The following is a 13,347-nucleotide window of genomic DNA, read 5'->3' on the forward strand; positions in this document are numbered from 1 at the left end:
ATCAACCAATCAAGATGATGCTGACAGGGAAATCTAAAGACTTTGTTTCGTATTTAGCAAGGTCGGTCATTCCTAGTTTTCTCTCGGTCCCTCGACTCATTCGAAATTTCTCGCGATAAATACTGTTCTATAGATCATACAATTGATCCGCCGCATACACTCATCATGTCACGCAGGGGACCAGACACTGTTAGCCTTGATGTTCCTTCTTTATGTTGCGATCTCAAGTCCGCAGTAATGCAATTGCAAGGAAGTAGTCCGATTCAAGGTACGGAAGAGCTTCTATGCGCTGCTAAGCAGCTCGTGGCAGTACTCGAGCAGCCATTCGACCGCATGGCTCGTTTGGCGAAAGCGGTACGTAGTCGATCAAAGTTGCATGGAATCTTCCACGCACAATCAGAAATAAGCTCACGTTAGTGTTTGAAGCCGGTAGGTCATGCGGTACTACGAACTGCTATAAATATCGGTCTATTTGAGCAATTTTATGCCGGAATCAACCATGCGGAAGGATTGGCGGCTCGGTGTGGTGTTGAGAAGACCCTTCTCGGTACATAATCTCCTACCACCCTTTAGAAATTGCTGACGGTGGTAGTGAGACTGATGAATGTTCTTGTGTCAGAAGGAGTCTTCGAACAATACGGACCACAGCAGTACAAATCTACCTTGAGCTCTCAGCATATGACATTGCCTGGATTCCGTGCGGTGGTCAGGGGTCTGTATGTCTATCTTAATACTTTCACATGTAACAAAGCTAATCGTAAACTTGAAGTGCGGAAACCGCTGATATCATGCCACACCTTCCGGATTATTTAGCATCGATTCAGTACAGAAATCCCAGTGAAAATAAACCCGGACTCTTTGGGTTCGCCAAACGATCAGAGCTGAGCATGTTCGAGTGGTTGGAACAAAATCCCGAAAAGCTCCAGGTTTTTCAAGAATTTCAAAGTGCAAAAGAGGAGATGTTAGACACGAGCTTCGAATCTCTGCTCCGGGAGCTCATAGAATCAACGCCCCCGGTAAAAAAACTTAGCAGCGATGAAGAGTCTTTCCAGACAGACACGGTCTTGCTATGTGACGTTGGGGGTGGCAGAGGGACAGCTCTACGTAGTGTATCTACGTCAATCCCGAAACTTTCGACATTCGGCAGAACCATAACACAAGACTTGAGAAGCGTTGTTGAGAGCATAGAGCCATGCCCAGAGTGGGAAGCCATGCCCTACGACTTTTTCGAACCTCAACCAGTGAAAGGTATGTTTGAGGGCAAATGGCTTTGACTTAACGCTTACATTAAAGTAAGGCGCATACATTTACATGCTTCGAGATGTGCTACACAATTGGTCCGACACAGCTTGTCTGTCCATCCTCAGCAACATCATCGAGGCAATGGGGCCAAAGTCGCAACTATTAATTCTAGATGCGGTACTACCGGAGACTTGCGCACCTCAATTCATGACATACATCGATATTCAGATGATGCAGTTTGGCGGAATGGAACGTACTGAGTCACACTGGAGGCATTTACTTTTTCAAGTCGGGTTGGAAGTAGAAAGTATTCAGGTAAGGAATACTACAGGGCTGGAGTCGATGATAAGGGTCAAAAAGATTTAGATCGTTCTGCTGGTTGCATTACCTGTCCGGGAGTTGATAAGTCGCTTCAAAGAGACCCTATGAAACAAGGAATACGATAGGACAGGTATGAAAGGATAGCACAAGAGTACACGAGAGATGATAGTCATGATCACTTGTTCGTCAAATAAAGAGGTGCTATTGCAAGACCAAGTAGAGCTCAGATCATAAGCAGGTCAGCAACATTTTAGGTGTAGAATAAGCATGTACCGGGGAAGGCTTCATGTAGTAAAGAGTCTCTCGAAAGATAACGTAGATCTTATACTATATAGAGGAAAACCGTGGAACTCACTAGTATACTGTACTTCACAGAAGTATGCCGTATCAACATTCTCCATTATAGCACGGCACAGCACTCTTAGAAAGCGTCTAAATTCATTATGTTGCATACACTCTTATCTTATCCTGTAGTACGATGCTATATATCCTCTGGGATACTTTGCGAAGGCGATTGCAGAGACGTTCTACCTCACTCACAAAGCTCCCTGTTGACTGCATTCGGGAGTATTAACCACGCTTTGGGAACCAAATCTAGGACATCAGAGTTCATCGAACTGAACTAAATGCAAACATGATCCAAGCAGGATGCGAGGCAACAGCTATTAAAATACTGTTAAGTGACCAAATTGGGGGACCACGACCCGAGGAAATGACGTAAAGCAAAGATGACCAAAATGAATGAAACGGTTTTATAAAGACGAGCCGGGGTATTCTTGGCAGTATAAGAAATACTGCAATAAAGTGAGGACGATCACCCTGCCGCTTGTTTGCGAACTATTAGTTCATTGACCCGACGAGCGGAACGACCTGCCCGCTCTGAAACCCCACGTCTAGATGCTGCGCCATGCTTACATGCAACATAGAACTCCGTGTAACGGAACACCAGCCTATCCATAGTGCCTCACCTCTACCGGTCTTTCACGATCGCTCATAGACGAGAACTTGGTCGTTCTCCCGTGGTGAGTTGAATCCGAATACGAAATCACGCACAGGACACTACCCCGAGATATCAAATATTTTCAGTAATCTAGAATGAACGCGATGTACCAGGAAGCAAAGAAATCGATGACTGAAGTGTGGCACATAATGCTGTTTACAGATGGATACGTTCCGGCAGGTGAGTCTGTGCGTATCCCTTGCAACCAAAAACTTCTGGACAGCTGTCTCGGTACTCCGCTTTCATACCGCCGGTACAGCAGCAAAGACTGGGCCATGGTTACATCTGGTACTAGTCTGGAGAAGTTCGCCTCCGCTATTCGGGACTTTCATATGTGCAAGTAGTAATCGACGGTCTAGTAAGACGGTCTTGAGCTTCTGTTCGACACTGTCTAAGCTATCATATGTACGAAAATATCCATTAATGAGAGTTCAAATCACGTAGAGTACTATAGTCAAGGTATGATGTGTTATATACACCGGTCCAGGGAGTGCTGCATACTGATCACAATCCGAAAGCGGAGCAAGGGTTTCTCCAGGGCCTGGCAAACGATTCAGTGGCAATTTCCACCTTCTTTTAGCAGATCTGCCTCTCTGCGAGCAAAGGGCTGATCGTATTATATAGAGAATAGATGCACACTATACATATCCATACTTCATAGCATAGTTAACTCATACCAAGCCCCCGAACAACTTAAGTTGGATCTATTAGAGTTTATAGGCTCACCAATCTACAAACGAAATATGGAGACTAATAGCACTCCGGTCAGAGTGGTATCGCCGCCACCATTTGTCAGCCGAGAATTGTTCATGGTTGGTGCTCCAGAACTATGTTAAACTGAACTAAGACGTACCAGAGCTTCTCATGGGGTGGCACAGCGATGTGTACAGTCGCAGTGATCTGTCGGCTCATTGTACGGTGGTCGTCGTGGCGAAAATTGATGATCGACGACGTCTTCGTAGTAATCGCGTGGTTCCTACTTCTAGGCAGTGCTATCATCTGGCAACTTTGTCATGATGGAATGTTTAGACTCATTCTAGTCTCGAGTGGTGTCGAACCAGAGCTTGCACGGGCACCAGGATTTGTTGCTTCTGCCGAGTACTTCTTACGCGGTAGTGCGGTATTTCTTATATTTCTGTACACGGGCTTGTGGTCGATCAAGATCTCGTTTCTACTGTTCTTTCGCCAGCTTGGTTTGAGGATAAGGTACTACCAGATTTTCTGGTGGGCTATCACAGCTCTAACAATCGCTACATGGACCGTCTGTATTGGGACAATACAATTTGAGTGCTTGTTAAAATCACTGGTCGAGATCACTGGACATTGCAATGACCCTGGAGGCACGGCTATCCACTGGCAGAAAGCAACTTTTGCTACTAACTGCACTTTCGATGTCGTCACTGACGCCCTTAGTAAGATCTCTTTACTATGCTTCTTTTGATTTCTATTCACTAATCGATTACTTAGTTACAATGCTTCCAATCAGTCTTATCTGGAACGTCAAGATAAATCTAAGAAAGAAGTTTATTCTTGCAGGTCTCTTTTCTCTTGTCGTGGTCACGGTTACCATTGCCATAGTACGAATCGCCATGGTCTACGGAGGATCGCACATCAGCACTCGCGACCAACCAGAGGTTACTTGGCTCTACTTCTGGTCCATGATAGAGTTCTGTGTCGGTAGGTTGAGGTTCAATGAATTATTATAGCAAAACAGCGCACGTTGACACTGAGCAGCACTATTTGTTGTATGCATTGGATCCTTTAGGACGTTGTTTTCAGCTGATACAAAGCGCAAAGCGAATATCGGCCAAGTCGGGCGTATAGTGCACCAGGGCATAGATGGAATAGGGCAGATTACTACAGTAACTGGTGCCCGCTTACTACTACGACGGGGTGCAATAGTTGACGAGTCCTATGACCTTGATACACTTGAGCCTTTCACGCCGTTAAGTTCCGAAACATCATGTATATAGATAATAAGCTATACTTAGCTAGAAATCCGCTATTAAACGTTATAAGAATCAACAAAGAATCGTAGTCTAGTACGATGATAGAATACTATCAAACTAAGAATAGATGGATGGAATTTAGATATCTTACTATCTATAGAGTTTACTCCTTAGAAGAAGAAACTAGTTTATATAATCTATTTATATAGAGTAGATCTAGTACACCTAGGAAATATATTATCTATTAGTTATGTAATACTTCAATATATATAGAAATAGTATATAGTATACTATACTAGTAGTCTTACTAGTAGAGTTATATAGTATTTAGACCGGATATTAATACTACTTAGTTTTTAGAATATATACTATAATAGATATTAATAGACTACCTTAATCTAGAATAATATTAGAGATAGCTAGATTTAAAGATAATACTATGTTCTATAATACTATTTTTTCTATAAATATATTAGATTAGATATACTAAGTAAGATAGAATAGATATCTTATTATATATATATCTCTAGAGAGAGACTATTATTACTATGCTTATAGATACTAAATGTTTTTTATAAAATATGTATATATTTTACTAGAGATAGTAAAAGTATAGGGTTAAGCCATTGTCGCGTAGTCTCGTGACACGCAAGTCTCATATTGACTTCGACTCTCTGCAGCGCTACAAGTGCCTGTTAGACCGGGCAGACGCCGTCCCGAGGAACACGAGTTACTTTACATAACCTCCAATGGCTCTGACGCCGGAATAGAGTCAAGCAAAGATTGCACTGTATTTGACGACCTTGATATACCATCGATGAAGCACACGCCGTGGTATCCATCCGAGTGCACGATTACTACGGCGTGTGCTTCACGAGATCCGCGCAAGGTTGAGAGGCTTCGCGTTAGTCCGCGGCGCCTATTATCCATCTATGCCAGGCCTTTTATAGTCGACGCTCTCGAAATTGCTTTTAAATAAGGTTGAAATAGATCTTCTTCCAGGCCCGTGGACATAGATATAATTATCAATCTTCTAATCTTGTATCTGGTCGAAAACTCTGTCCTCCATCTACATTTTCAGTCTTCTTAAAACAATTTTCTTAACACTCTTACTTTGTGTCGCACGCCGTCCTTGAAGCTACTACCCAATTGCCACATTCTACGCTAGGTTACTATAGTCAAGTAAGTCATGTCATTCATTATCGAAAGGATGGCTAATTAAGCAATTGCAGAAATGGCAACGTACACACTCTCTATTGTGGTTTACGGGGCAGGCGACGATCCCAAAAACCGGTCCCATTGGTCGCTTGTGTTTCATAGTGCTGGAGCAGACAGAGGCAATCTCTTGCAGGTCTCACTTATAGATCGTGACCGCCTTTGGTACCAATTCGATCAACGCGACGACGTCACCATTCTTAGTCAAAGCGCCGAGGGCCGTTTTCAGATCGCCACTATTCCTGCGAACCGATATGCGCAAGCTAGCAAGGTTATTTGCAATGAGCCTCCCCCGAGGAATGGTAAAGACCGATGTCAAGATTGGACGCTGAATTGCATAGTTGGTCTTGAAGCTGACGAATTGATCCCTGACGGGACTTCTGCGTGGGTTGACGGACTTGTGGGAAAGTCGGCTACGGAACTGGCACAGGCATTAGGAGGACGATGGATTGCCAATAGGAGATAGAGGGAATATGTCTTGCGCAGAAAGGGACGCTGCTTAGAGTCATTTAAAATCCGCTGTACACTACAAGCTCCCTGTCAAGCTCCTCTAGAATTGAATAAACTTTCACGTCAGTTTCCCCAGCGAAGATAGAATCAATAGTCGCTTTCCATTCTGGGTTTCTTGCTCTTGATCGCGCTTCGTAATACTCTCTGTCCTTAATACTATATCCTGCAGATCCCCAATCGAGAATACCTGAGATTTTCCCATCCTTTACTAGAATATTGTCACGGTGAAGGTCACCATGAGTGAAAACAATATCAGGGTCTTGAAGGGTCTCGATGTTTTGTAGCAAAGACTCGTCTCTTGTGTCAAAGGTCTCAGGTGGCCTTGACATTTCCAAGGCACTTTTGAGGCCGGCGTTATATTCGACTCGGGTTTTATACGGGCCGTAACATGATTTAGATTTCTTGCGCATAGGGGAGTGCTTAAAGAAGATATCTTGGCATGGTTGGTAACCTAGAGCACCATAATAATCGCCTCGAAGCGTTCTCCATTCTTGAAGGTAACCTCGGAGCTCTTGGATTAGAGAATCCTTAGCCTCTAGCGATAGATTTGGCCACACGTCTGCTAGAGGTTCCCCTTCTAGTTGCGACATCAATATGTACCCAGAATCTCCTATTTCGCCGACCTGGTCGACTCTGGCCACAGGTGCGGACGTTTGTGAAGCCACGAGAAGCATCGCTTCCGCTTCCGAGCGCGTGATGCCATAACCAATTTTCAATATCTGTTTCGTATCGGGAAATGATATAATTCTAGGACCGATTTTTTTCGGGCATATGTCTCTCGCATTATCAGGTAGTAAGATCTCATTTGCGAAAAGTAGAGCCAGGCTAAGATAATGTCAGCTTAGGGACAATATGGAATTAAGATTATACTTGTGTGGAAGAGCCTCTTCTAGCGGTCTCGTATCATATGTGTTCATGGTTATAGTTACGACAAATGTAGCTGGGCAAAGAAGGTGCGTGGATAGGCACGGCCGACTTTCTCGTGCCGAGCGTTTCTTAAGCGTCTAGTGTAAAGATCCGTTAGTAACTTTTCTAGTATAACTCTTGGCACGTGTCGTGCGTATAACACACATAGTTTTTTACTAATTTTTTAAAACATATACCCTCCCTAGTAACTCTAGTTTTAAGACTCTAGAATATATTAGAAGATCTTATATATTAGAGTAAATTTATAGTAGTATAGCTAGATAGAATAATAGAGTATATTCTATTATAGAATAAATTACTACTAAACTCTTTTAGTAGTAATTAAAGAGTATATATATATAAAGAGATACTAATCTATCTAGTATATAACCATTTACTATCTATTATACTATCTTCTAACTAAGTTACTAGCTATAATATATATAGATCTAGTCTCTATCTAATACTAAGTTCTACTATACTATATAATATAAAATATTAAGTATATCTATAGTACTTCTTATAAACCTTATATATATATTATAGACTAAAAAAAACTTCTTATACCCTAATAGACTAAACTAGTTAATTTAGGGTAAAATAGCGATTTACATATATTAAACGATAGAGTATACCGAGTATAATAATCTCCGATATACATGTATATATATAGTATATAATACGCGACGATACTAACGTATAGAGATACTATATATATACGCTTAAAGACTCTTCGATAATACGAGTATAGACTATATCTAATAAACGCCGACACGCCGACCCCCTTTTATTAGTTAAGGGCTACCCTTAACTAATAACCATAGCGGCCTTAGGTATTATAATACCCCGGTATACGCCGGATATACCCCTACTAGTACGGTAGAAACGGCTATATAGCGATATTAATATAGATAGCTAGATACCTATCTAAAATATAGGAACTAACTAAGGGTATAAAGTACTATAGATAACCTAGACTAAGGGGACCCTAAGAGGGGAGACCCTCCTAGATAAAATTAAATACTAGGTAATATATATAGAGAGGGACGCTAAGGAGGGAAAGAAGACCCTCCTTTATATATTCTAGGACCTTATCTAGAACCTAAGAGGAATCATAGAGAAAGAAAGGAAGTCGCCACGAGAGAAACCTAGTAGTAGGCTCGACTAAATAGAAGCTAGCCTATAGAGAATCTAGGAAGAGCTATTCTAAGGTAAGCGCCCTAATATATAGGCTTAGATTATAGTAATACCCGGAGCTACCGTACTAAGGACTACTAGGACTATAGATAGAGTATATAGTATATATATCGTAATCTAGGATAAGAACACGCTAGCGTAGGTCTAATAGGCATCCCTAAAGGAAATTATAAATAAGATTAATAAATAGAAAGGAATGTAGTCGAGTGTTGTGGCTACTAAAGTTACGCTAGATAGAGTAGTACTTACTACTATAACGAATACTACGTAGTAAAATATCTTACGAGATCCGAACGTAATAGATAGTATCTTCCCCGGCGCGTCTATTAGGGTAGCTATATACCCGATTATAGTACACGTAGTACCTATACGGGGATAGGCTATTAGAGCGGAGGATATTACGCGTATAGAATAATCTAACGCGCGAAAATACCCAGGGATTAAGATCGTAAAAGCGTGGTAGAAGAATCTATAGGCGATTAAGACGACGGCGAAAAAATACTCTACTATAATTATAGAGCTCCGAGACCCCACCCTTATATAATATATTATATAGAAGGGATTCCTAATAGAAGGAGAGCTCCTTATAGCCGAGCCATAGAATAGAGTATAGGTAATAATATAGTACTTTAACTATTAAGGGTATAGATATACTATATAAAGGTACTTATAGAAGACTAAGTGCGGATAGTACTATAGGGACCACGCTATCTAGGAGTGCCCTTATAAACCGCGAGGAGACGGACTAAGAAATAGGAATATAGTATAGTATTTAAACTACGATGGGAAACACCTATTATAGTTATTAACGTATATAAAATGTAAATAGATTATAGAATATATTCGTACGATAAAAGCGAGAGGCGCGAGATAGTTATAGAATATAATACCTACCACGAGCCCTTCCTTTATAACACCCCTAACTTTCCCTCTAGAAGGTAGTTAGGCGGGATAGTAGACTATCCCGAAGACGATAGGACGACTAAAAGGCATAGTTAAAGCCGCTACCGCGCGAGGATAGTCGCGCCTCCGAGGAATAAGTATATAGATATATATACTCTCTAGTACCTAATAAGGGACTAGAATATACTCTAAATTATATAGGTAAACGTATAATATAAAAGAGAGAACTAGGAGACGCTCCTTAAAGAGACCGGGGCTATAATACTCGCCATCTAGAAACCCTATAAACACTACTAGACGAGTAAACCAACCATATACCCCGGATACTATACTATATACCCTCTAGGACTAGAAAGATAAGTCCTCTTCTATATTCATAGATTAATACTACTCTTATTATGGTCGTATACTAAGCGTAATAACCTTAGAATAACACTACACCTATAAATAGATATAGGCCCCCTATATATATATAATATATATAACTAATAACGTATACTTATACTAGACGAGATGCTTAAGGGTACTACGGAACCAGGGTAATATATCCTCCTAGGAGACTTTAACCTCTACTACTAATAGTAGGGAGGCCTAGCCGTAGTTAGAGAAGAACTTAGAGTAAGGGAACTACGTACCCGCTACCACGACTTTCTATACCTACTTATATCTATAGAATAAGTTATATAGAAAAAATATAAATAGAACGAAGACGGGTCTATGCTTAACCTTACCTTCGCCACGGAGTATATTAGTTACCAGATCTAATACTACCGCCTAGGCTAGGTATAGACGGATTCCGACTATAAATATATAGAAACCGTAATAAACGTATATACCCCGAATAAATAATAGGGATAATAGATATAGAAGGACACTAACTAGGAAAAGTACCTAAAGGACCTAGAATCGGCGATTCTAGATCCCTCTATAGTCGATATATCTAACGACCTAGCCATAGACTAGGCCATATAGACACTCCTATAAATATACTAGAATACGAGAAATAAACACGTACTATACTAAATATACCGGCCCCTAGAAGTAAAGGGGATTCCTTAAGTATGGGAAAGTAGATAAGACGCCTAAAGGCTATATAGACGCGTACACCGTATAAGAATACCCGAGTTATAGAAAGAATAGAAGGAAGTAATATAATAACGCGATAAAGTCCTCTATAACGAAAGGCGTAAATAGTAGCGTATAATTACTAGTTAATAGACACGATACGTAATAGGGCTATAGTATATAGTAAAATAGGCCAAGGGCGTAGATACTCCGATACCCCTACTACTTATACCTCCCCTAATATATTAGGGGAGAATATACTCCACGGGCCTTAAGAAAACTAAGGCTCTATAGAAGGCTATATTCCCTCTCCCGGAACTAGTAGACCTATTAGACGTTCACGGCGCTAAATATCTATACGCGGTAGATATCCCCGAAGAAGTTACGGAGGAGGATATACTTAATATTATTAAGATACTTCTAAATAATAAAGTACCTAGACTAGATAGAATTCTAAATTAATATCTAAAAAGCACTATAAAAGCGACCCTACCGCTTATTACTCGTATATTCTAAGCATACGTCACGTAGGGGTACCACCCCTAGAGCTTCCGAGTCGTCTATACTATTATACTTCCGAAACTAGGAAAGAGCCCTAACTCTCTAAAGGGATAGAGACTAATCGCCCTTCTCTTCTATCTAGGTAAGATACTAGAGGCTATAATAGTAAAGAAGATAAGTACCGCGGTATAGGAATATAATCTCCTCCCTCTAAACCAGAAGGTAAAGATAGATAGCTCCCTAATAATAGCTATCTAATATATTATTAAAGTCGTCTAGGCCGTATAGAAATAGGGACGGGTAGTATCGCTTCTTTCCCTTAATATAGCCGGAGCGTTTAATAAGGTAAACTATATAAGACTTATTTATAACCTCCGGATGAGACGAATACTAGAATAGATTATACGCTTTATATAGTTATTCCTTATAGGAAGAATAACTTAGATATATATTTCTAGGTACTAGAGCGAATATAAAGAGACGGTATACGGCATTCTATAAGGGAGTACTATCTCTCTAATTCTATTTCTCTTCTTTACGGTAGACCTTCTTTAAGAAATAAAGTATATAGAGATAGTTAGATACGCCGATAATATATACCTTCTAGCTATTAATAATAATACTAACCGAACGTATAGATAACTAGAATAGAACTATAAGAGGTATCTCTAGTAGGTAAAACGCTACGGAGTAAAGTTCGCCCCGGAGAAATACTAGCTTATATACTTTATTAATCGTTAAGGGAAATAGGTAACTAGGGAAGGCGAATAACGCCCCCGAATTAACGTATTTAACGAACTACTAGTATAAAGTATACACGTGCTCGGAGTTATACTAGATAGTAAGCTTAAATAGGGACCATAAGTAGTATACGCTGTCTCTAGGGCCCTCTAGATAGAAGCCGCTATATAATAGATTATAGTCTCCACGTAGAGAACCGCCTAGGATAAGGCACGCTAGCTATATATATCTATAGCACGACCCGCCTTTATATATAGACACGAGTGCTAGTATACGGCCCTTATATAGACTAGGCGAATAAAGCTTAAATCTATATAGAATAGTATACTCCGTCTTATATTAGGCGTATATAAAGCTACTAACACGGTACTACTATAACGCGAGATAGACGTTATAAGTATATATAACTTCTACTAGATATAGAGGGTGGTATACTTTACTAAATAATAAGTATAGGAACGTATAGGAAACGTAGAATATACTTTCGCTACGCTACGCGTATAAATTAGTATATATTACCGTGTACTTCTATATATAGGCCGGAATCGAATACGGTATAGATGCTTAATAGAAGCTAACTCTAGCTAAGTAGTATAAGAAGTCCGAGATAACCTAGACGCTCTTCTAGACTAGTAGAGCCTTTAAGAACTCGTGAAAAATATACGGTCGTAGACTTAAGATAAGTAGAAAGAGGCACTCCGTACCTACTAGACCTTCTAGTAGAATAGGTACCTAGAGTAGATTTAAGGGCTATAGAAGGAACTAAGTAAATAGATATATAAAGGGCTAACGAAAGTCTAAGTATCTATACTTATCTAAGCCCGAACGGGCGCTATAGAACTCCTATACTACATCTATAAGAGAGGCGTTCCCGATACCTCTCTATAGTATAAGGCGTGCGGCCGGAGAGGTATAATACGCTACTATCTAGCTATATACCCTAACCTCTATATATAATGGTAATAGCTTATCTACGTTATAAAGACTTTAGATATCGTATAATAGCTTAATAAGTACCCTAAGGACGTCTCCCGATAGATACTTATATATCTACTACTCCTCTAGTACTAGTAGACCCGGAAATATATGCCGGAAGAGACCCGGTATACGCCGGTAGTAACCCGATATATACCGGAAGAACCCTAGGAGAACCCTAATTATTAGTCGAGGGCAGCCCTTAACTAATAACCTCCGTACCTATATATACTACCTAAGGGTAAAATAATAGTAATATAGGCTATAGGCTAATAGGCGTACTCTATAGCTATATACTTAAGACGAAATAGAGGTTTAACGAGATGTAGTTATAGATATAAGGAAGTTTTTCTCTATAGGGTTTCTTCTTATATAGTGGCTTAGACTAGAGGAGGCATAGGCCTATAGAGTACTACTCTACCTAGTTATATAATATTATTATTATTATTATTATTATTATTATATATATATTATAATTTTACTTTAAGAAGTAGAGATAGACCTATGCAGGTTACTATTTAAGTATATAGTTTAAGCGAGATCACGTGATACCCCTATTCTAGTTCTATTTATCTTAGCTCTAACATATAATATTAAAGACAAGGTAAAGCTAAAGTCTATAACTATTAGAACTTAGTCTTAGATATAATCTAATCTATATATACCTTAGCTAATATAGTTAGAAGATAGTATAAAGGGCGGTAAATAGTTATATACTAGATAGATTAGCGTCCCTTTATATATATACTCTTAGATTTCTACTAAAAGGGTTTAGTAGTAATTTATTCTATAATAGAATATACTCTATTATTCTATCTAACT

General features: G+C 39.8%; 4 protein-coding genes across 4 annotated transcripts; 3 read left to right on the forward strand and 1 right to left on the reverse strand.

The window, feature by feature from the left end:
• Window positions 1–82: 82 nt before the first annotated feature.
• EJ05DRAFT_456838 (S-adenosyl-L-methionine-dependent methyltransferase) lies at window positions 83–1,914 on the forward strand. Its single transcript, XM_033742509.1, has 5 exons — window positions 83–354; window positions 427–547; window positions 593–716; window positions 770–1,248; window positions 1,298–1,914. Exons 1-5 carry the CDS (start codon window positions 166–168, stop codon window positions 1,606–1,608), a joined length of 1,224 nt encoding a protein of 407 aa, XP_033597094.1. The 5' UTR covers window positions 83–165; the 3' UTR covers window positions 1,609–1,914.
• A 1,288-nt stretch (window positions 1,915–3,202) lies between these two features.
• On the forward strand, window positions 3,203–4,563 carry EJ05DRAFT_479609 (uncharacterized protein). The gene is made up of 4 exons (XM_033744707.1): window positions 3,203–3,375; window positions 3,420–3,975; window positions 4,031–4,240; window positions 4,298–4,563. Exons 1-4 carry the CDS (start codon window positions 3,307–3,309, stop codon window positions 4,534–4,536), a joined length of 1,074 nt encoding a protein of 357 aa, XP_033597095.1. The 5' UTR covers window positions 3,203–3,306; the 3' UTR covers window positions 4,537–4,563.
• Window positions 4,564–5,569: 1,006 nt separating this feature from the next.
• EJ05DRAFT_147311 (uncharacterized protein) lies at window positions 5,570–6,215 on the forward strand. The gene is made up of 2 exons (XM_033739292.1): window positions 5,570–5,694; window positions 5,745–6,215. Exon 2 carries the CDS (start codon window positions 5,747–5,749, stop codon window positions 6,191–6,193), a length of 447 nt encoding a protein of 148 aa, XP_033597096.1. The 5' UTR covers window positions 5,570–5,694; window positions 5,745–5,746; the 3' UTR covers window positions 6,194–6,215.
• Window positions 6,216–6,236: 21 nt separating this feature from the next.
• Window positions 6,237–7,154, reverse strand: EJ05DRAFT_504169 (kinase-like protein; the record flags this gene model as incomplete). The annotated part of the gene is made up of 2 exons (XM_033747526.1): window positions 6,237–7,062; window positions 7,108–7,154. The coding sequence occupies 2 exons, from the start codon at window positions 7,152–7,154 to the stop codon at window positions 6,237–6,239; spliced, it is 873 nt and encodes a 290-aa protein (XP_033597097.1).
• Window positions 7,155–13,347: the final 6,193 nt, after the last annotated feature.

The sequence above is a fragment of the Pseudovirgaria hyperparasitica genome (genome assembly GCF_010093815.1).
Source record: "Pseudovirgaria hyperparasitica strain CBS 121739 unplaced genomic scaffold EJ05scaffold_16, whole genome shotgun sequence".
NCBI classification, from domain to species: domain Eukaryota; kingdom Fungi; phylum Ascomycota; class Dothideomycetes; order Acrospermales; family Acrospermaceae; genus Pseudovirgaria; species Pseudovirgaria hyperparasitica.